Raw genomic sequence first — 26,504 nt, forward strand, 5'->3', positions numbered from 1 at the left:
TTGTACATTGTGTACAGAAGCCCACAGAGATCTGCCTTCTTATTTTGCCTCCAGGCTTAGGATAACTTTCTGAGTAATACTGCATTTTGTTACATGAGTTGAACTCTTTGAAATTAATCAGTAGTCCTTATAAAAAAATGAGTTACAACAGACTCTTTGGGGGATCTTTAGCTGGATGGTCCAGCCACTTGCCTGCTTCCCAGATACCTTTAGGAAGCACAGGAAAACCAGAATGCCAGTTAAAATGAAGCCAGTGTGGTGTGCCATCCTCAGGCATACATGTAGTAGTCGTTCAGCTCTGTGCAGGGAACCTAAAACGTTAAAGTCAAGACTAAATTATATTAATGATTTTATTGTACTGATTGAGTTTTGATGCTAATACATTGTTAGATAGATTTTTAAAATATATAGAATGTGGGGAACCTACCCATTTATATGTGGGAGGCCCCCTTCACTTTCTCCCCAGGGTACTCTTGAGAAGGGAGAAGGGAGAAATATTTAGATAGAAGGATAGAGAGGAGAGAAACAGATAGAAACATAGGACAGCCTTGGAAGGGCCTGGATCATTATCCACTGGCCCCTCCTGTCTCTTCTAAGGGGCTATTTATAGGAATGCCAAGGAGTAGAGTCAAAGATCTCCCCCTAGCTCAGCAAAGTGTAGACCCTTCCAATCACCTAGTAACCATGCACATGGTCAAGCAATCCTCTAATGCAGCCCTGCTGGGTGAAGCAAGCTCAGATCTCACTGGGAAACCTTCATGAACCTCCATGAGAATGAACTTGTTTCCTGCTTAAAAGTGGTTAGTGTTTTTCCACAATCCTAAGAAGTACAAAATCTGCAACACGTTCAGAGAGGACTAAGCACAATCTGGTGCTAGCCCCAACCCCACCCCCATACACCCCAGGTCAGCACCTTAAGAAAGGCACAAACAGAGTAGGGAGTCTCACAGAACTATAAAGAATTACATCCACCACCACTGAGCTGTATGTTTAAAAAAATCTAACCCACAATGGTCTGGCTATGTAACTACCCTCAAAAGTCCTGATGTTAAATGCCTGCTCCCCACTGTGGCACTAATGGGAGGTGAAGCCTTCCTTAAGAGATGGGATCTAGAGCTGGGCAGTGGTGGCAGAGGCACGTGGATCTCTCTGAGTTCGAGGCCAGCCTGGTCTACAGAGTGAATCCCAGGACAGACAGGACTAACTACTTCACAGAGAAACTCTTGAAAACCAAAGCAAAACAAAACAAAAAAAAGAGATGGGGTCTAGTGGAAGGTCTGTGGATCATTGAGGGCATGCCCTTGAAGGAGCTTGTGGGACCCGAGCCTCTCCTCCTCACCTTTGCCTTCTTACCTTGAGATGAGAGAGCATTTTAGCTCTACCAAATGCTTTATGTTTCTCATTATCATCTAGTAATGCTTTCAGAAGCCCAGAGGTCTGGTCAGCCAGGGGTTGGGTTGGAATCTCCCAAATATTGAACCTTATTGTTAGGTATTTGATAGCTGCAGAAAGCTACCTAAGGCACTACTTTTTCTATTCTCCTTTCAGAGATAACCTGCTACAAAAGCAAATGCAGCTTTTGCTGCCTTAGGGATGTTCTGGCATACTTTCAGTCTCACCTGGGGGTTCTGGTATGCTTAGGTGTAACTGAGGAGCCCCACCGTCAGCACTGAGGCCCGTCTGCACTAACTGGCTTCTCTTGCTCGAGGGTGAGATAGACACCATGTTCCCTTTTCCCATATGCTATGCTTAGTGGGAAGGACTTGAACCGAGCCTAGGTTCTCTTGCTACTCTATTTCTGCTGCTTCCCTGTCTGACCCCAGTACCATCTGATGGACAGTCAAAGGACTGATCTGTCACAAAATGCAAGCCACTCGGTACCCAGACACCAAGTTCTTGGTTGTCCATATAGCATCCTTGGCTCTCTCCCAGGGGACACTTCCTGCTTAAAACTGGACATCTCTCTCTAGCTAGGACAATGCTTCTGCAGTGTCAGCTACTATACCTTCCGCTTTACTGGGTCTCTTGGGTAAAGAGCACTTCCTTCTCACGCAGACACTGCACGGCTCTCTCAAATTGATGTACACTGCAGGAAAATCAGTACCTTGGCCCTGGCTCCTGTGGTCGCCAATGTTCAGATTTATATTCTGGTTTTGAGGTTTGCACTATGATGTATCTGAGCCCTTAGATTCAAAACAGTAAAAATCCATCTCAGCTCTGCCCACTATCATGGGAGGGGACAGCAGGAAGCAGGACCAGGGATGAAGTTGAACAGGAAAACTTCTAATAGTCACAGCTTGAGATAAGTAAGGCAACTGATGGTAAAATATCAAGAGACGGAATAACAGGACACAAGTCATGTCCCCTCCACACTTGGCTTTCCTCAGCAGTCACTGCTCTGCCAGACCACAGTGGCTGGCTCGACTACACATGCTCAGACCCTATATTATTGATTCACTTAAGGCTGTGTGCCAGGTTTCGCTTCTAGCCCATATAAAACTAATCAAATTAATGGTTGCTGCTGCTGGTACTCATCAAATGCCATTAAAATATAACTCTTTCATGAATAATTCTAAACATTGACTCAGAGCAATTGATTACAAGAACCATGGATTTGAAACAGGAGGAATAATTGATGTCTCTAACATGTAAATAGGCTTGTAAAAGAATCCTGAGTTACCAGTTATCAGAGTACAGCTATAATCAGGTCATTTGTGTTTGAGAGCTTCTGAGTGGTGTTTAGTTTTCAATTTGGGCTTCCAGAGAACATGTAAAGCCTGTAAACCTGTTCATCACCTCAACTCCATTGGCCAGTCTTGCTGGTGGAGTCACCGTGTGCTTCGTATCTGCACCCATATAATTAAAAACTGCTGGAAAAGTTATGTACTGTATTTATTCTCTTCAATAACAGCAGTTCTCAACCTGTGGGTCAGGACCCCTTTGGGGGTCAAATGACCCTGTCACAGGGGTCATTTAAGACCATTGGAAAACACCAATATTTACATTATGATTCATAACAGTAGCAATATTACAGTTATGGAGTAGCAACAAAAATAATTTTATGTTTTGGGGTCACCACAACATGTGGAATTGCATGAAAAGGTCACAGCATTAGGAAAGATGAGAACCACTGTTCTAAAAGATGCACAGTCATCATGCAAATGCCTATACAATCAACCACAGTTAACTCACACTTACCAGTATGTAGTCTGACCTGTGAACACTAGGTCAGAGCACAGTAGTCCAGCATCAGAAACAAGACCCATAGACTCTTGGCTGCCCACGGTGGCTAGCAGCTGATTTTAAGAGCAGTCTTTGTATTTTGTCTGATTAGGTTTCTCAGTCTCCCTTTCATAGCACAGAGAGGTGTGTGCTTTGCTATCTTTATCTTACCTCTGCCGTATTGTCTTAGTGACTTTTCTCTTGCTGTGAGAAAACTCCATGACCAAGGCCACTTATAAAGAAAACACTTGTACGGTGATATTTTATTTGTATTGAAATGTGATTTTATTTGTATGTTAATAAATAAAGTAGCCTGGGGGTCAGAGCTAATAGCAAGCCATAGCAGAAGCCAGGCGGTGGTGGCATACACCTTTAATCCAGATCACATGACAGGCAGATCTCTGTGCATTCAAGGATACAGCCATCATGGAGACACACGCCTTTAATCTCAATACCAACCATAGAAGACCTGGAGGTCTGTACAGACAGGCAGTGATGAGGAGGTCATGTGGTTGGGTTTACAACCAATGAGAAGGCAGAACAGAAAGTCTATAAAAAATACAGAGACACAGGAAGGAGGTCTCTTGCGGAGGGAAGAACAGGAGTGGCAGTGAAGGGTAAGATTTTTAGCACTTAGCTATTACTCTGACCTCTTGGGCTTTTATCTCTGCATTGTCTCTGTGTTCCTTATTTAATAAGATTGTTCATCTACACACTTGATTCGACTTATGGTTTCATCTGAGAACTCACAACAACTGATCCACAATCATAAGGCAGAGAGAACACTAACTGGAAATGGGATGATTCTTTTGAAATATCAAATCCCACCCCTAGTGACATACTTCCTTCAACAAGGCCACACCTCCTAATTCTTCCCAAACAGTTCCATGAACTGAGAACCAAGCAAATATATGAGCCTATGGGAGCCATTCTCGTTCAAACCACCATACACATCAAATGTAAGAGATGATTCAACTCCCCAATTTAAGCTATAAAATTTGACTAGAAGAAGATTATAGCACCTGTTGGAGAGAGAATCAGAGAATTTAGAAATGTTGCAATATTCAAATGAGTCTGGTAAACAAGTAGCTTCAATGTATAGTATCTGTTCACATTTTATTGAGTTCAGAAAATGAATGCATAAACCCTCTCCATATCCTAAGTCATCATGATACTCAGGTTTAAATAGTATTTATGCACACACACACACACACACACACACACACACACACACACACGAGAGAGAGAGAGAGAGAGAGAGAGAGAGAGAGAGAGAGAGAGAGAGAATGCTAAAGATTCCATAATAGATAAAAAGTAGGTCACATAGAGACTCAATGAAGTACTCAATCATACACTGGAAGGTGGTGAAACATACAATACAAAAGATAATAGTTGAGTCAATCCAAAGTCAAGTGGAACCTTGGCTTTTTTGAACTATTAAGAGTTAAATGTGGCTGGGTGAACAGAATCCATAGGACAGGGAAAGAAAACAAAACAAAGAAGACATGGAATTCTGCATTCCAGACAGGAATCTGCATTAGCAGTTCTCAAGTTCGTGTTCATAGAGAAGCTATCACTGATGAACTGGAAACCCAGCTTAGCTTCAGCTCCACCTGAAACCCACTGAATCACAACTTCAAGTATAGAACATACCTGGGTACATTGCACAAGTGGTCTTCTGACTAGGAACTCCTTGGGCTTGTAAGTGTCCACTGTGGGCACAAGGCCAAATGTCATTTCCCAGCATCCCTAAGGCCAAGTGTCATTTCCCAGCATCCTTTGCAGGTAGGCAGGCACTATAATTGAGTGATGCCCAGTGGGGTGCATGAAATGATATTAAACTCAAGTCTGTTCCTGAACCTCCCTAGAAGCCACCTCTCCTTCGGCCATCTGTGTACATGGAAAACTCTAAGACTCTTTGGCTTCCAGAGCACCGGACATACACCCCAGTCCCTGAGTCATGGTAGAGGAGAATGGGAGGTGACCCTGAGAGCACTCAATTCAGTGCAATATGGCAAGAAATGGTTTCTTACCGTGTTAAACTGTTGTCATTGTTGGAGTTGTGTATGGTGCTTAAAATGATGGATAACTAAATGAGTAGTGTGCTATGGTGAAGTTTGTGCTTTAGAAAGATTGTTCTGTGTAGCATGGCTCACACTGGAGAAGGTGAGAGATGGGAAAGCCACCTAAGGCCAGCTCAGTTATTCTGGGAAAAGCTGATGAGCTCTGGGCAAGGCGGTGACAACAGCCGGTATGATACGAATAGGTCAGTCAGTGAAGGTACCAGATTGTAACATCTTTTCATCTAAGGACTTTTTGGAAAAGAAGTGATAGATCATCTCAACTTTCCAACGTATTTTAAGCACTAAATGTTTATTCTCAAACTGAAGCATACAATTTGTTCCATGGTAATTTTATGGTTATAAAAATCTTAGTAATTGTGTGGAGAATTCTTCCCCTGATTTGGCCATTGTTCTCACTCCCAAATTATACAAAAATCATTCTAGAGTAACTTTTTTTGGTGTAGATCTTTTCTACTCTGCTTAGCTCAAGGTCATTTGGACCATAAGTAAAAGATTTAAAGCAAATGTCTGTAAGCTGCATGGAAAACCATGATGTTGACTCATAACATCATTTATTCTACAAAGCATCACACAGCGTACTGGAAATGTTGCCCTTATTCCATAGGAACTAGGGTGGGCTTGTTCTAGCCCAGTGGTTCTCAGCCTTCCCAATGCTGCCACTCTTTAATATAGTTCCTCATGTTGTGGTGGAACCATAAAATTAATTCGTTGCTACTTCACAACTGTATTTTTGCTACTGTGATGAAATGTGATGTGGATATCTGATATGCAGTCCCCTAAAGGGTCACGATCCACAGGTTAAGAACCCCTGTTCTAGCCTGTCAAGCCTGGATGACATTCTGAATCAGAAGTAGTTGTCTGGACTGTGTGATACCACAGCAGGAATGACTGAAGGGCTGAGCTCAGGCATTTGTGTCATGTCTTTGAATGCTAGAGACATAGCACATGCACTTGAGGATTTGTCAAAGGTGGTGGATGACTGACAAGATGAGACAGTCCTGATAAGGGAGGTGGGGAAGCAGTTGTAGAAGCAAGGCAATGATTTAGAACTCCAGAGCCTTAGGAAATGCTGGAGAGTTGAGTCTGGTCCAGCAGCTCTGAAGGATTACAGCCATTGATTCAGAGAACATAGCCACTTGCATTAAGCTAAGGGATCTGAACTCCAGTAAAAAGTGAAAAGGGTTTAGATTTCAGTTTGTAGAGTTCAAAGCAAGACTGAGAGATGGGAAATTGGGAGCAAGCAGCCAAATGTTGTTCAATGATTGTTGTCAACTCTGAAATGCTGGTGAGGTGAAGGAGGCTTGAATGGGTCCGCTGAGGGTTGGCCCTGCAGGGGTTTGGGGCCCTCACCTGGGGTGTTTACCTCACCCCCAAACAACGTGCTTTGGGGAAGTTGCCACAGTCAAAATCTTATTTATTGGTGGAAGTATTAAGGCAACTCCATGTAGTTAGTCAAAAGGGAGGTTTATTTGCCGGTAACTTACAATGAATAAAGGGATAGGTTACAGGATCCAGGAGAGATGAAGTGCAGTCCAGCAGTGTTCTCTGGAGAACTCTGCTAGGTCTACATCCAGCATCCAGGATCACCAGGAACCAAGAGACCTGGCACATCTGGATCTCGGATCTTAAGGGCTCCCATCTCGGCCCCACTTCAGGGGCAGGACATAGGTAGGTGTGACAGTTACTGGAAGCCTCAGTGGGGGTAGTACTTTCAGGTCAAAGCTGGAACAGCTACCTACTACACTTATTGGTCCTCTTCAAAAACCTGTGAGGTGTCCCCATCCTGGAACACACTTCAAGTGGTCACTTTGGAATATTGTTAAAGTCAGAGCTCACATTCTAATTACATTCTAGAACTAGTGATTAAATCAGTTTTTATTTTTGTTGTTGTTTTCTTTTTCCTTTTTTTTCTTTTCCTTTTTTTTTTTCTTTTGCCTGGTTCAAACATCCAAAATGATCTATTCCACCTCTGTCATTCACTTGGGGCATTCAAAACATTATGTCTACCCTCTTCCAGAAAAGTGAAATCTTCAAAGAAACCAATTCCAAAGCTAGACATTGTGCTGGTACCAGTTTGTGTTGTGGCTTTATGACTGTACTTAAAACATTTGACAATGAACTCACTCTGCCTTCTATTTAATCCAACCTCCTCTGTTTCAGTCATGTGATTGAGCTTGTAAACTGCATCCCAGCAGGCTACAGAAATCCCTGTTAAATACTTAGTCTAGGTTCTCGAGATGGAAGGATAGTCAGAAATCAAGCATCTCATGTTTCTGTAACTGTCCCTAAGTCATACATCAGAGATGGTATTTGAAACAGATAGTGTCTGTGGGTGTGTAGGAATGATTGTAATGGGAAAATTAGAGAGTTTGGCATCCAGAGACCTTTCTTTGAAATCCTGACTCAGCATTTGGCTAACTTTGTGATCTTGGGCACTTCAGTGAACATCTCTGACCCTTGGATTCATTGTAGAGTGTAATTAACCCCGTTTACCTCCTATGGTGATGGTTAGTTTGAAAATTAAATAATATAATTAATTTGCATATAGAAATTATTCAGAATGATAGTGTCCTTAGCCTGACAATTGAGGGAAGATTTGGGTGAAAGCCATAAATTTGTTAAGGCTGGGGCCATCTACAAAATTATTACTGTCATTGTTTTATGTTACACAGGGCTTCTGAGGTATGTAAAATCTCAGTTGCTGCTAGTAGGGACACACTCACCAGCTGACTTGGCCTGTGTTCTTCCTTTAGCTGCTGGTAGGGATACACTCACCAGCTGACTTGGCCTGTGTTCTTCCTTTAGCTGCTGGTAGACACACACTCACCTGCTGACTTGGCCTGTGTTCTTCCTTTAGCTGCTGATAGACACACACTCACCAGCTGACTTGGCCTGTGTTCTTCCTTTAGCTGCTGATAGGGACACCCTCACCGGCTGACTTTGCCTGCATGTTCTCCCTTTAGCCTTTTGGAAGTGTTAAGTTTTACATTTGTCTTCTCATCTCATGTTGTTCCCTCACCTTGCTCTCTTGACCTTTGACCTTGACCTTGCTCTCCTCCCAGACAGCACCAGGCTCTCTGGGGGCAGACATAGAATGACATCAACGCTAGCTCATTCAAGAAACCAACTTTTTACATTACTCTTTTGACTGAACATGATTTCAGAGTGTCTTATCTAGCCCTTGAGAATGTTGGTCTCACAAGATGTGAATGGTGGAGTTCCTTTTACAAGGCCTTTGTCCCTCTCTATAGTTTATTTATTATTTTACATCCTGACTACAGCTTCCCCTCCTTTCTCTCCTCTTCCCCTCCCTCCCTATAGTTTTAAAGCTTGTGCACAGTAAAATTGCCATTTCATCTGTAAGACTCGGTTATAGCAACTGTTACTTGGCCTCCCCATCTGCCTCACCTTCTCTTTCTATTGTGAATGTCTACCTCTTTCCGGCCATCTTCAACAAGCTCTCTGGTGGTTCAGAAGATGATGCAGTACTAGGTGTATCCATTGCAGCAAGCCAAATACTTGGAAGCTTTGTTTGTGTATGGACCGATTCTTCCCAGTCATTTGTATAGCATATTTACAAGTCAAAGTGGACATTAACTAGAAGAGAGACAGATCATCATCTGCAAGTCTGAGATGGTCTCGCTTGCTTGCGGGTGGGACTGACCTAACACAGTGCAGGCAGGTTCTTTGAGACAAAGTTAGAGGAAATCAGCCCAGACAGAGCAGTGAGTCAGACTACTGTCTCAGCAGGAAAGGTCAATATAACCACAAAACCCTGTATGAAGTTGCAGGACCAATAGTAGTCTTAAAAATAGGGATCAATTCTGAGTGAGGACAGGAAAATGACAAACAACGGTGGTGTTCTCGGGTCTTGACTTGAATAACCCGGTTGGCATCATGGGCTATCAGCTAATAGTGATTCATCACTGTTGTCTTTTTCATATTTCATATTGAGTTGTGTTGGTGACCCCAAAGGCAGTCAGATGCTGTAATGGAAGGCTTACGAGGCCCTAGGGTGACGTGAAGCAGGTCGACCCCACCCCCACCTTCACATCTGAGTGCTTGGAGAGGTTCTGCACATTTGATGTGAAGTCTGACACTGAGAATTGATTGACCCACAGGGAGAATAGAGAAGAAATCATTCTTAACAGCTCTAGTCAGTTGGTGCTGATCTTAGATGCTAAAGGGCAAAAAGACACAGTAAGTGGCCACCATGTAGGGAAGATGGGTGACCAGCTACAGCTTCATGATACAAATGGCCATGTGGTGGTGAGGGCTATTTCTAAGTGTATATCATCAGGCCTGAATTCATAGTGTCTATTTAATTTTCCAATTAAATTACTAGTGAAGTGCTGCTTAAATATAAAATAATAAATTGTGTCAAATTAGTCCAAATTCTGCACTGCATAGAAAATACCATAATTACAGAACAGTAGGAATACAATTGTTTGTAGTCCTTAAGCATCACTACAATCAAGGCATTGCTACTTTTAGAATTATTAGTTTATGACTTCAAATGTTTGTTTTAACTCTTCAAATTCTGTGTTTGCTACATCTCCTTTTAATGCCCTTATTAAGAGCAAAATATTTGATATTCAAAAAGTTCCATAGAGCCATAGGCTGCTGCTGTCTGGCTCAGGATCCGGGACTAAACGTGAATGGATGGAATTTTAATTTTGATTTCCTTTCACTTTATAGTCTTCATTTGGTAAACATAATATCTAAAAGGTGTAGGGAAGGAAGGAGGGGCCTCTGTGTAGATGAAAGGAAAGCCCCAGGACATGCAGCTGGGTAGTTAAGGCCTCAGCAGCTTCAGATCTTGCTTGATTATTAAGATATCATCTTTGGAGATTATTCCACTTGGTACTGAATGTCTGTAAACATTTATATAATCTATATAAATATATATATATATATATATATATATATATATATATATATATATTAACCAATAGTTTTTCTAGACACTTCCTAAAAACACAAAAGCACCATGCTTCAGGTTGATTATTTATTTTTTTTGTCTATCTTATTTCTGCTAATTTGATCACCCCATTAAACATGTTTCCTTTAATATCCACATTAAAAGTCTCTAGTAATAATTTCAAAAAGCATCCATATGAATAATAAACACCCACCTTTAAAGTCAATTTTCTTATGAGAAAATTATTTTTAGAATTAATAAAATTATGACCCCTGGTAGCATTATTCACTTGTCCCAGAGCTAAGAATTCAATGCTGTAGGCTGTGCAAATGTGATTAGGGATCATTCATATCAGGATAACATTTCTTTGGTCAGAGTTGTCAAGGGTTACTACAGTTAGCTTGTCCTCTCTATTTTCAGTGCCAGAGATATTTAGGATTCTAAATGCACCATGCATGGCTATTAAAGGAGAAAGAAACAGCAGGGGCATGGTTCCAACTGCTTGGTAAACAGTTATAGCAAGATGTTTATTAAAGCTGGCTCTCCAGTGACAGATAAATGCATAGTTCTGTTCTGCATTCTAAATTTGGCATGGTGCACGCTCAAAAGCAGATCAAAACAAGAGAGATTTTAAAAAAATCATTAAGACAAAATGCAACAATGTCAGTATGTGACAGGAAAATAAATAATTTACCTTAAAAATGATCTCCGTTCAGCTCCTCAAGAAACATGTAACTATAATTTATGAAATAAAATTAAAAGCAATTTAGGAATATACCATTTATTACCTTGCCTAGAATCAAGCTTTTAAAAATCCATTTTAATAGGTTTATGTTCAGCTAAGGCATGATTGAATCCTTTAAACAAACAGACAGAGAAGCAAAACAAAACCTACATCACATAATTACTGGCATATAATTCTTATTTATTAATGTGCAATGTTTACATCCTTAAAAAATGAAACCCAACAAAAAATGCACATACACAAAAGACATTAAACAGACCCCTCTACAGCATTTTCTACCACATGAGGTTTTGGTGAATGATTTCAGAATTCCCTTGCTCGACATTGCCATAAGCTTTTCCATTTTCACTGTCCAGAACCATATTTACAGCAAAATGTACAATATTGTAGATAGTGGGCTATGCAACCTTCACATGATTATAACTTTAGTTCCTTGGTTGTCTAGGATGTTGTGGAAATTCCAATAAATTTGAGAGCTCACCGAACTGTTCCTCTTAACCTTTGTTCCCAAAGGAAAAGGGCAGGACTATTAATCAGGCAGCAATTTATCTTTAATTAGGAAAACATAATTATGTATTATCACCTAATTGCAATTAGTGGTTGGAGAAAGTCACTTTTCATGAGCAGTGACCCATGTTGGATTACAGTTCTCCTCTCACTGGATTTTACATTTGTGTTTATATTCAGCAGCCAGCCAATAAAATTGAAAAGGCAATCACTAGGCTTCTCTGCAGTCTAGCGTCAAAGTCACCAACTTTTCTGTTAAACAGTGAACCAAAAGGTCTTTCTATAACCACACATCAGTCATGTCTGCTTCCTGCTCAGACATCAAGTGTAAATCAAAATAATTGTATAAAAAAAAATCCCACGTGAAATAGACTGGAGAACCATTCTACACTTCATGTCTGGTACAGTTAAAAACAGTTTAATGTCTCAAGGCACCACTATGGTTGAACATCAGATACATGGGTAATCAGCTAATCTACTACTCTGTGAAGTCAGCAAATAGCTTGTGCGGTTGTGAAGAGCAATCTCTAGAGGACCATTAAACATACAGTAGGCACGTGGATCATAATACAAATAGAAAACAAGGAGTCTAGAAAAAGCATGTTGAGCACCGTTGTGGCATTGTTTATATTTTTTTTTATCTAACGCTATGTAAACCTGACATTTACAAAATGAAAGACTACACAATTTTAAAGTTACACTCAAGGTTGTTCTTTGTGCTCTCTCCACCTAAGGTGCTCTAGTTCATCCGCATACTTTGAGAGGTGTTTGGGTCTTGGTCAGCTTCCATTGCACCGGTAGATTCCTTCAAGTGCAAGCTCAAGTTTTCTGATGTCAGATGGGAGGACTTGTAGACTATCTCATTAAAGTCGGACCTGATACAAACCAAAGGGGGATCATTCAGAGGGTCTTCCACGGAGACCTGTGTGTTTTCTCGGGTCATTCCCATGTCTTTGCTGTGTTCTGAGGGTGATTTCCTTTTCATGCGAGTATAGGTTTTATCTTGATTCTCCATGCCTTGCTCATTCTTCAAAAACCGACCAAAGAACCAAATGAAGAATCCAAACCACACAAAAGCTATTAAACTTGGAACAAAAGCCAGACACTTGACATCAAGGCTGGCCCCAGTGAACCTGCTGTGTAAGAACATGTCTCCCTCAACATAGGTTTTGTTAGTCTGAGGATTAGTGTGATTGGACCTCCATTCCCAGGATAACTTGGTTCTGTTCAAATCCCTTAGACTCTCAGAGTCTTTCACTGTATATATCTTCTGCCCTGGGCCAATATACTGTCCATATTCATGAGGTTTGTAAAATATTTGATTCTTCCACATATTCAGGTCCAAAATCAAGACAAGGAAGATAATTCCATAGTTAAACCATTTACCTGCATTTAAAAGGAAATACTGGATTAATCAAAAGCTGATAAAATTGCAACAAAGTTTTCTCCATTAAAATAAAGAAAACGATATAATAGTATAAATTATTGAAAAATTAGCCCTGCTGACAATTTTTTGACAGTGAAATGCTACCATAAAGTGAATTGGACAAAGCAGAATGAATCAAACTGTTAACAGTAGGTCCTGGAGTAACATGAGACTTACTATGATGTGATTAAATCTCTTTGTTTTAAATGTGCAACAGCTAGATTCAAAGTTAGTCTTAGGTTTTTCTCAAGAATAGTTTCATTAGTGGTGAAAAACAGTTCTAATGCATTTTTTAAGAAAGTCCAATATATGATTGACTATTTCTTACTGCTTCATAATTAGGTCTGAGGAAGAAATAAATCATCTTGCAATGCAAAGCACAGTAGTAAATCAATTGACTTTGCATTGCTGTTTGCAGAAGACCTGTTGATTATACCACTAGTTGATGTGATCCCAGTCAATAATCCATGAGCATTCATTTCAAGACTTAAAAACACACATCAAATGTCCATTGAACACAGTATTTATGAGATATACAACCAAAGTTAATAAACTACTAGAATACCACAGATAATTTAACCACTATGATTTCCGCTTAGTATTTAAAATATTTTATGAACCAGAGAGACAGCTCAGTTGTTATGAGCGCATACTGCTCCTGCAGAGGAATCGAGTTTGGTTCCTAATATTTATGTCATGCAGCTCACAAGAGCCTGTAAACTAGTTCCTAGTGCAATCTGATGCCTCTGACTTCCATAGGCATCATCATTCACAAACATGCACACACACACACACATACACAATTATATATTTTCAATTAAGTCATATACATATATGTATTATGTTATTTAGTGATATGCTATTGAAATACATCTGCAAAGGGAAAGAATGCAGAAAATTTCTAAGGAATAACTAGGTTCTATTATAATTGTTATAATTTCTTACAAGTTTTATAACACTAGATATACTATAATAAAGTAAATACCTCCCTTGAGTTTGTTGTAGCAAATGGTATGATACATATAACAGGTTATAGAAGCTTTAATTGTAGTTTTAAGTATCATGCCTTCATTGTTTAATAATTCATGCGGTAATAGTATTGAACATCATAAAGTTACAGCTTCACATGTTTATGCATTGTGTGCATTGTGCAGTTTTCAGGAAAGAGATCTAATTGTGAAAAGGTTGGGGATACTTTGTCTGCACAGCATCGGATCCTGTGCTATCTAAACTTGAGGGTCAGTGAAGGATGCATTCTTGATGGTGAGAAGGATGCTTTGTGTATGTTAATAAGCAAAAAAAAAAAATGGCCAATTAGTTCTGAGTAAATCTGGAAGTGAAGGGACACTGACCAAACTAAGCGAGAACACTGAAGCCCAGAGAACCTTTTCTCTTACATTCTTGAGTTTTCTTTTTTAACTAGTTCAACAGTGCTGGGTCACACTGGCACTTGACTCTTACACCAGTGGCTTCTTAATGTTACTTCTCATGTGGCATAGGAGGGAGAAGATGAAGTATGTTGCCTACCTTGAGTCTCATCATCTTCAACAACCTATGAGAGGGTGTGCAAGGAGACAGAACAGATGCCAGCCTCCCTCTGACTCACCCTCACCCTTAGAGGATGCCCTCTGGGCATGCCTGTGTAGCTTCTCTTGTCCACCATCATTTTCTTTTCAATGTGAGAAAAGTGACCCAGTTTTCTGATTCTGCCTTCTTCCCGCAAAATCCTTCCACTTATTAGCTGGGGGTGGAATCCTATTTTTTATTTTTTATTTTTTGTATTCTGCAAAATGAAGAATAATCTAAGTGTAACTCTCTGAAAGGGTTTTTGTGAGGGTAAAATGAGTGTTTATATTTGAAGCATATTATATCTGAAATATATTACATTTGCTAAAAATATAACATAGTATTATGTCATCAAATTATTTTCTCTACTTTGTCAATTCAGAGGGACAGAAAGACATGGAAGGGTTGTAACATAGGTATTTCTGTGCTAAAGGTTATCACATTCTTTTAGTTTTGATGAACTCTCATGCATTGCTGAAAACTGGTATCTACAGATTACATAGTACCAGTTCTACAATGAGACCTACTATGGGTAGCTCTATGGAAATATAATTTGTGAATCACCACTGGGTAGTTTGTCTACTTGCAATGGTAACAGCTCTGAGAAAAGTTATTTCAGGTAGGTAGAATTGGAGACCAACAACAAGTATATTGTCTCTGCCTCTCCATCAACATTGAGAGCCCATATGGTGATAGTAGATGCATACAGGAGACACTGGACCCCCCGAGACATCACAGTGACTTTAATTTCCTATGTATGGAACAGTACTGCTCCACCACGGTCATGGCCACTCAACTGAACCTTGAGGATGCTGAAAGAGTAGAAAATATGATCCTTCCTATTCTCTTGGTTTTTAACCATCGGACACGATCTCTGGCCTATTTGTACACAGGAAGGAGATCCATCACTAACCATCCATCCTTTGACTTGTGACATAGTGTTTTGTTAACTTGGTAATGTTTTCTCCCCTTAAGAAAGTTTCTGGCCCTGTGAAATGTGGTGTCCCGTACCCCAAAGCCAGGCAGTGCAAGCTCAGCTCTTGTGTTGGTGATGTTATGTGAGGAAGCAGAGCTGAGTCGTCCTTAAGTGTTCTTCCCAGCTCTAAAAGATCTCCCTGGTTAGTCATTGTGAAATAAAGAAATCCAAAGCCTTGATCCTGTAGGATAAGGCAGAAAAATCTCCCCAAATAGTGGGGGCAGGGGGAAAAACCAAGAACAGGCAAAAACACAGTTTTCAGATGAAGAAAGCTGTACTTGAAAAACTATACAGTTTGAGAAACACTGTTTGCCCTCAAAAGTAAACCTTAGTCTCTGAAATGACCCAAACAGGAGAGAACAGGAAGGGTTTCTATCTCTTTTCCCCAAGTGTGGCCTTGTGCATATGTGATCAGCAGTAGCTGGAGGTTTGGAATTTCCACATTAATCATGTGATCGCGTTTGCATTTCCCCCTGTTGTTTCAACTACATAGCATAATGCAAATCAGCAAGGAGGCAGGGCAGAATCCATACATTATTTCTATTAATCTCCCGTTGAAATTGCTCGCTGTCTGCTTTAATGAGAAATCACCGCATGATGTTGGCGGGGTCACCTCTTCCTTGTATTTTGTCATTTTAATGAATCTTATTGATTGTCAAAAGTGATACTATAATGAAAATTTTATCTTTTTACTTTGTGGGAGTTTATGGGATCCTTGGGTGTGTAATTTTAAAGGAGTCATCATTAAATATCACCCTCATTTAAGACACAAATTGTCAATAATTCAGTGGGGTGGGGGAATACTGCTTTTTTTTCCAGCAGAAGAAAAAAAGCCACAATGCACTGATAATTGTAACATATAATGAATATTTCATGATTTCAATGTACATCTAAAATATTTTTAATCATGCGCTCAGGGGACTTGCCAGTTGACATCATAATACAGCTATTCTGTAGACATCTCCCTACCAGGTAGGCAGTACTATTTGGCCAGATATATAGGGCAGGTGTTTGTAACATTCATGTTACCTATTATGGATGCCATCTAACATCCATTATGGGGCAGTAGGAAGCCATGGCTTGAAGATGAGTGCTGGATAAAATAATAATGATAATAATAATAATAATAAATTTCAGTGTGCTTTATCAGTAGTCTTGTTCATGATCGAAGTTATTTTATTCCAGACAGAACAATAAAACCAGGCTTATTAAGTTAGCACATTCCCAAGTCTCACCCATGTAACTTAGAGATGTGTAGAAAGCATGTAAGTGCTTGGGTCACAAGGTCACCATTTAGTAAACCGAGTATGCATTTGTTGATTTATGAATTGATACTAATTTGAGCTGGTAAAATATCCACTTAAGACCTAAGTGCTTCTATTTTCATTGCTCCCTTTAGTAAGCAATCCAATATGACAAGCACAAGTAGTACTGTGTAGATCACTTTATAATGACAAAAATAAAAAGAAGAGGCTGTACAATTATGACAGATTTGATGTCCATTCATCTGTGTCTCCTAGATCCTAAGCTTAGTTTTTTATGTTAACTTTAAATGTCTGTGAATCAACTTATAAACTATGAAGTGATGTGCCCCCAAAATATAAAAAGTGAATTTTGAGAATTTTAAGTCAAATGCATACTTTAGTGATGCAATCAATTCTAGGCTATTGTTAGAATTGATGCAATGTGGAAAGTTCAGAGAAGCAACATATTCATGTCCCAAACATTATAATTAATTATGTATTTAAGTTGTTCCTCTGGTTATGAAGATAATTGCTGAAGGATGTGTGAGGTGTATTACAAAATGGTTATATACGTAAATGAAGCAAAATGCCTGGCTGGGTAGGGAAGGCTAGCTCGGGTCCTGACGTACTCTAGGGAAAACAAACATGGCCTCGGATGATGATGCATTTTAGACAAATAAAAAGAATTGCTGCTTTATATGGAAGGAAACATAGTTAACCCTTAGACCTATACAAGTGCACTGAAATAGAAATTGCTTCTGGAGAGGTTTGGGGAAATTCTCATCTGAGAATGTAGAGAGAGAGGTCTTTGTGTACTGTCTTCAGAGGACAGCCTATTTCCCTAAAACAAGCTTCCGGTTCCGTCAGACAGACTATCCTGAATGGGTTGCCTTGCTCCTCCCAGCTCTTCCCACCGTCTAACTGGCACAGGAGAGCTCCTTAAGAAAGTAATTTCTAGGCACTCATTTGCTAAAATCGCGCAACTATGGAAGTAAAGCAAATGGCTTTTTTCCATCATTTTTCTTTATCCTCACCATTGTGAAGCACCTGTGCCCTCACGACGCCTGGGAAAATGAAATAGCACAGAGAGGCTTCGGAGTCTTGTTTACTGCCACATTTTCATTTTTGCCGAAAGGGTTCCTGTGGGCATCATTGTGCCAGCAGTGTGAATTCTCTCCTCACTGCTACATAAGCCTTCCTTCTGGTTTTTCCCCAACCCCCTCCTAATTTACTCAGACGATGGCCACCAATGGGACACTTCCTTTGTGTGGCTGGGATGACAGATGGTAGAGCTTCCGCTGGGACTGGCGTTAATAGGACTCAGAGGAGACTGGAGGCTGAGTTGAGAGGCCACCCCTTCTTGCCTCCAGAGATTTTTGGCCATCACATTTTTTAATCCATTTATGTGCATGTTATAGGTAAAGGGAAGCAACGGAGAAAACAGAACTGTATAATGCTTTTAGCTTTCATTTTAAGAACAATGGACTTGGGCTGAAAGTACCCATGTGACTTAATCACTAACCATTGTTCTTTTGGTTGCTGACTTAAAATTCTAAGAAAAAGTATATTTTAACACATGGTTGGATGGAGATGATTATTTTTGTAAGCAGTACCCCAGCTTATAAAATAAAAGCTCATACATACTGTAGCAAACCATCTGTCAAGGGCGATCCAGATGAGCTAAACAGATGCAATAATTCAAGTTATTTTTGACATGCATAAATAAAGCCAGCTTAGAATCAGCATTAAAAATTACTCCCACCCTAAATGCTTTTAAAATGTCAATGGGAATTCATCAGTGTCAGAAAACCCTTTACATAAGAGTATTTCCTTAGGAGGCAGCATTTTCCATTCTTAGCATTCTTCTTCCTGGGAACTCAGGAATTAGAGGCACAGAGTAGTGGATAAACGGTGAGGAAATTCATCAGGCTAACTGATGTCGGGATTAAACAGGAAACAGAAACTCTGGGTGAATGAAAGGGCAAATGTCAAGTACAAAACAGCAAAGGGTGTGTTCTGTACACTATAGGGTAGACAGTGCCTTGAGTGCTTTGTACTTATTCATGAATTTGAGTCTTACAGCAATGTATGTGATAGATTCCATTGCTATCCTCCCCGAGCAGACAAGAGACCAGCCCTGAAAAGACTGAGGAACTAGATGAGAGCCACACTGACAGAGTTAGAGTCCATGCATCAGACCTCTGTCCGCCATTGCTTTAGGGCACAATGTCTTACCTAGCTCATAGCTATACAACAGCTTGAGACCAGGATAGAGTCACTGGTGCTTTTGGGGGAACCCCTAACTGTCCCCACACAGGTTCTTCTAGCATAGAACAAACACAGGCAAATGACACAAGAGAGAAAACTACTGGGGAGTCTTCAAAGTCCCTTCTTATCCTTGACTCCAGCTTCCTCCATGGTCACCCAGACAGGCAAGCATTGCCAGTCACAATCCACACTGAGCGATGTTCTATTTTGTACCTTCGAATTCTCGGAGGTATCTACTATGTGCTTTTCTACTGGCTACCCCATTTCTCTGGAATCTGCATTATGCTCATTAGCTGTTGTTAACAGTGGCATAAATGTTCTAATTTCATTTCTACCACCATGATAAAATAACCTGACAGAATGCAGTTTATGGTTTATTCAGCTCAATGTTCCAGGTTGTAATCCATGTCACAGCAGCAAGAGCAGAAGGCGGTTGGTCTATCACAGTCACAGTCAAGAGGGAAGAGAAACAAACACATCCTCACTTCCTCTTGCCTATGCTATGTCCCTACTTTTCTTCCCTCTTTCTTTTATAGTTCAGGTCTACGGAATGGTGCTGCCCATGGTGAGTTGGATCTTCCAATATCAACCAACAATCAAGAACATCCCTTACAAATATGCCTATGGGCCAGCGTGGTCTAAATAATTTTTTCTTTAAGTCTCTCTTTCCAGGTTGTGTCAAGTTGACAGTCAAAGCTCACTATCATACTGCATCATCACTAACTTAAGATACAAACACATCACTTTTCAAATGAGAGTCTTCCACCCCTTGTCCTTAAGATCTCATGTTTCTCTCATAATATAAAGTATAGTGCATCTGAGTTACTTTTCTGCTGCTGTGATGAAACACCATGACCAAATGTGACTTATGGAAGAAAGAGTTTATTTTTGCTTATGGTTTCAGGGGGAGAAGAATACCTCAGGTGGGGAAGCATGGCAGCAGGCTCCAGGAGTGGAAAGCTGAAAGGCCACATCTTTAACAGCAAGCATGAAGCAAAGAGAGTGAACTGGAAGTAGGTAGGAGCTGTGTATGCCCAGAGCTCTCCCCAAGTACATACTTCTTACAGCAAGGCTACCCCTCCTAAACTTTCTAAAACAGTGCCCACTGGGAACCAAGTATATAAATGCCCAAGCCTATGGGGGACATTGCTCATTCAAACCACTACATTTCAATCCCTGATCCCCATAGTCTGAATACTATATCATAATCACAATGCATTTAGTTCAACATCAAAAGTCCCCTTATAAGGTCTTTCATTGTCTCAACACTGCTTAAAAGTCAAAAGTCTATTGAGACTCAAGGTAATTTCTTAGCTGTAACTCTATGGGAAATCAAAAAGCAAATTGCATACTTCCAACACATAATAGAACAGAATAGACACTACCATCCCAAAAGGGAAGCATGGGAGTAAGGTTGAGAAATACTGACAAAGCAAGACTAAATCCCAGGAGGACAAACATCAACTCCTGCGGCTCCCCATTCAGTATCAAGGGCTTCGGTGGCTCCGCCCCTGCAGTTTGCTTCCTAAAACATATGCCTCTCTCTTGCTCTGGATCCATTCTTTTTACACAGCTTCCCTTGGCAGATGCTTCATGACCATTGACCCTTGTAACATCTTGGGATTTCCACCCAAACCCAAGAGGCTTCACTTTCACACATTCATGCAATGACCTCTCGGATCCTTCATAAATGTGGTGGTATTGTGTTCCCCAAAATATTGTGCACTCTAATAAACTTATCTGGGGTCAGAGACAGAAGAGCCACTAGATACAAAGGCTAGAAAATGGTGGCACTCACACCTTTAATCCTAGCATTCCAGAGGTAGAAATCCCTCAGGATCTCTGTGAGTAGAGGAAAAAAGCACTAGGAAACTTAATGTTACAGTCAAGGAATGTTTTGGAAGAGAGACAGTAATTGTTATGGAGATTAATACAGTTAAGGGAGGTCTCCTGTTTTTCTCAGGAATAAAGGAAAATGTGCCTTTTGAGTAGAACCCTACCCAGCTAAACTTCCAGATTGTGAAAGGCCTAAGGAGTTCTCTATTACTAAAAAGCAAGTGCAAATGCCAGTTGCTGCTAATGTGATTTAAGGTAGCAAGGTCCATTCTAAGCTGGCAGCCAAACTCATTGGTGTCATGCCCATGACAGTGGATTTAGAGGCATGAAGGAACCAGAAGTGGAGGTCATGGATTCTTCTGTGGTTTCAGAGAGCCACGGAAGCCAGGCATCTTGTGGTGGGGGAGTTCCTGTATGAAGTATAGCATGAATCTTAAAGAGTCTTATTAATAAAATCAAACCTGAGCAAGGTATTGGGGTGAACTGGAAGATCAGAGAACCAGAACAAGCCACAGCTAACATCACCTGGCCAACTTCACAGCTGATCTTGTTTCCTCAGACTGGAAGCCTCTGTGTCCTCATATCCGAATGGCTCTCAGCTGAACTGCTGCTCAAAAGCCTGAAGCTTAACCAGGCCAAAATGCTTCTAGTTTCTGGTCCTCACGCCTTATATACCTTTCTGCCTTCTACCACCACTCCCTGGAATTAAAGGCATGTGTCACCATGCCTGGCCTTGACTGTAACGTTAAGTTTCCTAGTGCTTTTTTCCTCTACAAATTGTACTGCTTTTTTCCTCTACAAATTGTACATTTGTATTTCTTTCTGCTTCACTTGCTCTTTTTCACTGCAGACTTGCAGACATATTATCAGTAACAACCATGCCACAGACTCAACATTATGTTGTTTTGAAATTTCTAATTCAAGCCACCATAGTCCAACTTTTTAAAACTCCCCAAAGTTACCATGTTTTTTTAAAAGTCCAGTATGTTCTAATAAGATGAAAGCAAACATTATTATTTCAAAAAGAAGGACCAGGACATAAAAACAATCACACCAAAGCAAACCCAAAATTTAGCAGTATAAGTCCAAATCCTGTGACTCAACTTCTGGAACTGGCTCCTAATGTAATCCTCGGGGTTCCAAAGGGCTTGGGAAGCCCCATACCTCCAACTCTGCTATCCAAGTACACGGCTTCCTTCTTAGCTAAGACACAAGAAAATCTACCTACAAAGCAGCGTCTTCAGCAGCGGCATCTCTTGAGCAGGGTCTTCAGCCTGCCAGCCCAGGTTTTACTTGTGTTTGTGAGAATATGGGTCCCTCATGCTGCCTCAACCCTCAAGCACACAGATTCTGCTGTGTGGCTGATGGATTTATCTTGAAACAATGTTTCCAGAAGATTCTAACACATATTTTGTGTAAGATCCACTGGTGGCTATAGTGTATCACTCTTGATTACTCCAGTGGTAATACAATACTAACCTATAAAGAAAAACATTCAAGTCTCCCTTAACCTGTACACAGCAGGAGGACTGCTCAGCAAGTTAACATCTAACAGCTTAGGATGGTCTTTTCAGGCTATAGACAGTGTTAAAAACACATCACGGAGCCCAGTATTTCAGAAATTTGATCTGGATTTTCCCTAGAAATAGTCATCTTGCAAACTGTGCTATGTAAAAACCACTTCCCCAAAGACTAGCTGCTTCTCCATAGCTGCAACCTTTTCAGCTGATTTCCAGGAGAAGAGGGAAATGGAAACAGCAAAATTGAAGACAGCAAGCTTTGGCTTTTCTCAAAACCTGTGGCCATTTTCCCAAAGAATTCTGGTTACAGATATGGACACACACACAAATGGGAAATACTACCACTGTGCTAATTTGTCCACAGTGCAGCCTTTTTCCTAAAGGCCATCGCTCTTTTAATTCAGCCACCAGAATCTTCAAAGGGGTTTTCAATAGATTCAGACAGCCAGCGTTTGTGTGGTCTGACCTTCTGACCTCAGCTATGACATTTCAGTCAGAATGGAGCAGTACTTAATTATCCATATTGCCCAAAGAAGCCTTTCCTAAGTCTCATTCCCAGCTCTTCTCCAGAACTACTGTGCCAGAGCTCTTTAGGAACTGAGGGGGCTGGAGCCCACCATACATTTATTTATAAAGTTTCTCCAATAACTTGCCTATCAGTCAATGTGGGGTTAGGAGAAAACCCTGAGTGAATGACGTCCTGAGTAGATGTATGTTGTTGACAGGAACATGGCCATGTCAAGGACCTCAATGCCTTTGACCCATGGGGAAGTGGAAAATCTTCCTTGGGAAATGGAAAAGCCTTCCCTCCTGGTCCAAGTGTGAATGATGTTGATAATATGTGTGGAAAATGCCTTGCATAGCTTTTCCCCCCTGGATATTTAAGGCTTGAAGTCAACTCCTCAATAGAGACCGCTCCTACTGAGATTAGGTAAGTCAGTCTCCTCGATCCAGCTGTTTACCATACACCCCATCTCCTTGATTTAGCTGTGTACAGTAGTAACCTTGTTTCCCTGTTGGACTCTATATAATAAACATGGAGGGGTGGGTTTGGGGGAGAGCTAGGGCATGGGAGGAGGGAGGACAGGGGAATCTGTGGTTGGTATGTAAAATGAATAGAAAATAAAATAAACACGCTGCTTCCAGGGAGCTGCAGCCTCCCCATCAGAGGGCCCAGTTTACCTGACTGAAGATTTTTGATTAGTCCCTATGTTTTGTTTTGTTTCTTACTTCATTCCCTTACTACTCAGACAGGTTTGTCCTGCAACTATATATCTCTTAGCAAATGTTACCAAAAGCCTTCGTCATGTTACATTCCCTTCTGGAAAACTCTACCAATGTGCCTTTATTCTTTTCCAGCTTCTAGTTCCTAACCCCAGGTTTTAGGCCCTGGATCTGTGTTTACCAGAATGCACAGCGTCTCTGGCTCATAGCAAATGACAGTACAGCTTCAGGCATCCTGCGATCACATAACCCTTCCAAGACACTGTGAACAACTTTAAAAGTGAATTTTTGTTCATCTTTCTAAATAAAACATCCCCAAACTGCACAAACATTGGATACTGCAAACCCTGACTCCGTTCCTTCTGTAACTGACACTGTATATAACAAGGCCATGTAAAACAGTCCTGATGTGTACTTTTAGCAGTACAATTTTTAAAAACTAATTTGCTCTCCAATTAGTTTCTATATTCATTTTCCCATATCCCAGTGTATGTTTTAGTAGTATACCTTTTAATGGGCATTCTGATAGTCAGGGACCATCTTTATGCAGGGGTGGCCTGAGACAAGAGCTGGTAGCAAGAACAGATGGTCCAGGCAAAACCACCCAGAGGGATATGGTGATGCCATGTGTGTGACAGCTATTTTAGAAGTCCAAGAGGATAGCATGCTGCAGAGATTATGTGGGGACGCCGAAACCACACTATGTGACCTGAACTCAAATTGATTGATTTACCCAGTGAATTTAATAGATGAGCCTCGGTCACTTTGAATAGGAGAAGAAACATGATGCATCTTCCCTATGCATGAGCTCATTCTCAATCTCAGGAAGGTCATCTCATACTCAGAGTGAAAGCACAGCTTCCCACCTGGGAAGCAGAGAGTTTTTCAATCCTCAGATGTTAATGTTTTCTGTGCTTGGGCTATTTTTATCCAGCAGCACAGACGGTAGTGTAAGCACAGATTTCTTCTACAGCTTTCGTTGTAACAGGTGTGGGATCCGAGGCCATTGTCCTTAAAGCACACACATTCATGCCCTGCATCCAAACAGCTTAGGACTGAATGCTACCCTTTATCCGTGATCATTCAGCTGTCTGCTTTTTGTTTAAAAAAAAAAAGTGAGAGAAGGTACAAAACATATCTCCAGGATATCTTTTGGGGGATGAGAATGCCTGAGATGTTATGCATTTCAGAAGCATGAAAGATCGGAAAGTAAAATAATCTGGAGAGACACAATAGAATCTCTTGAGACAAACTTGTGCCAAGACATAGAAGTAGGTTCCATGAAATCAAATAGTTGGTAGCCTCATTTTTTAAAGGCATGTGGGCTGACTGAAGATCCAAAACCACATTGTCATCAACTTAGCAGTAAATGCAGAATCACAGAATGTCCTGATGTTGAAAATAGACACTGGTAACCGTGAAAAAAGAATCCCAGTGTGCGTAAGGTCAGCGTGGAGTGGCCCATGAAGTATAGTGGGAATAACTCTCTATCAAATAGTTTGTCCCTCTCCCTTTGGTTACCACACCAGAATGCCAGACCAGACACTGCAGGGGCAACTCAACCAGGAGCTGCATTGCCCTGTGATCCTTAAGTCCAGTCCTCTACTAGTTATGGCCACTGGAGTGTGATTGAGGTGAGCTGTTCAAAGCAGATAAGAAACAGGTGAGCCCCTTTCTATCATTGTCCCCATTCCATTTGTTCTGATGCGCTTGTTGGATATGAACATGTCACTTGCCAAAGCCACCTCGAACCTACAGCCCAGATGGGTGGCGCTGAATCACCAGCCCACCTGGAGCCATCTTGCATTGAGAAGTAAGTGAGTAAGAGATAATTAAACTCAGGGCTCCCATCAGTGGTTCACTTTGTATAGAAAACATGAAACAGGGAACAGACCAACGGTGTTCTGAGTCACACAACACACCTGTTATGTGGATGCGGTACTCCTCCTTGAAGATCTTCTGGAAGAAGGGGATCTTGAACTGCATGTGAGGAGTGTGCAAGCCGGGAAGATTCACGTCAACATCTCCCATGAAGTGTGGGAATTCCCAGTCCTGTCAAAAAGGCAACACGAAAGCGTATCTGTGATCTGCTTTGCTTTGTCTTAAGCAGCAAGGCACCTTGAACTGACTTCCTCTAAGCACTTTTTAAAAAATCATTTATTTTTAGTCAGCTGCTGGGTATATCTATTTCACTTGAAAATTACTATTTTATGTACATTGGGTATTATTATGCATGAAAAATAAAAATTATGTCATTATTCCAATTCTTATTTTTTTTCTAATCCGGTAATTAGAAGCAAGTATGGAAATGACTTACATTTAGGTCTCTACTGTCTGTCTCTACTGTGTATGGATCTTTACATTTTTAGACAAAAGAGGTAAGTGATCTGGGCTTAATAAATCTGTGATATTTTATCCGGCTACTTTCAAAATGATGAGCCCTATAATGGCATGTCTTATATAAGAAGACAAAGTTCCCGTGTTCCACTAAAGTATTTTTACTAAGTTCTTCTCTAGAAACTGAGCAGAATGCTCCAATGCCAGAGAACTCTAGTCTGCTCTCTTGCTGTGCAGATGAATTTGAGCCAAAAGATAGAGGACCTGATGCACAAGAGCAGCAGGGAGAACCCCGAGATTGTCATCTGTCATTTCTCGTGGAGGCAAAGCTGCACAGGGCATCCCTTTCTCAGAGGGAAGAGAAACTGATGCCATGAGGATTCTATCAGGACATCTCAGACTTTAAAGCCCTACATTAAAAGTGGTGGTGCATGCCTTTAATCCCAGTACTCAGGAGGCAGAGGCAGGTGGATCTCTGTGAGTTCAAGGCCAGCCTGGTCTACAGAGCAAGATCCAGTAAAGGCACCAAAACTACACAGAGAAACCCTGTCTCAAAAAACCAAAAAAAAAAAAAAATCATAATTAGCCCATGAAATAAGAACACACTAAATATAAAAGAATATTTGAG

At 40.8% G+C, this 26,504-nt stretch overlaps 1 protein-coding gene across 2 annotated transcripts in view; it reads right to left on the reverse strand.

The window, feature by feature from the left end:
- Positions 1–11,131: 11,131 nt before the first annotated feature.
- The window catches only part of Tmem117 (transmembrane protein 117), a 448,299-nt gene continuing 432,926 nt past the window's right edge, over positions 11,132–26,504 (reverse strand). For both annotated transcript variants that reach the window (XM_028869295.2, XM_028869296.2), the window contains 2 exons: positions 25,462–25,591; positions 11,132–12,865 (listed from right to left, as the gene is read on the reverse strand). In XM_028869295.2, coding sequence (XP_028725128.1) covers positions 12,219–12,865; positions 25,462–25,591 — 777 coding nt within the window. In that variant the 3' untranslated portion in view covers positions 11,132–12,218. The remainder of the gene's footprint in view (positions 12,866–25,461; positions 25,592–26,504) is intronic.

The sequence above is a fragment of the Peromyscus leucopus genome, chromosome 20 (assembly GCF_004664715.2).
Source record: "Peromyscus leucopus breed LL Stock chromosome 20, UCI_PerLeu_2.1, whole genome shotgun sequence".
NCBI lineage: Eukaryota > Metazoa > Chordata > Mammalia > Rodentia > Cricetidae > Peromyscus > Peromyscus leucopus.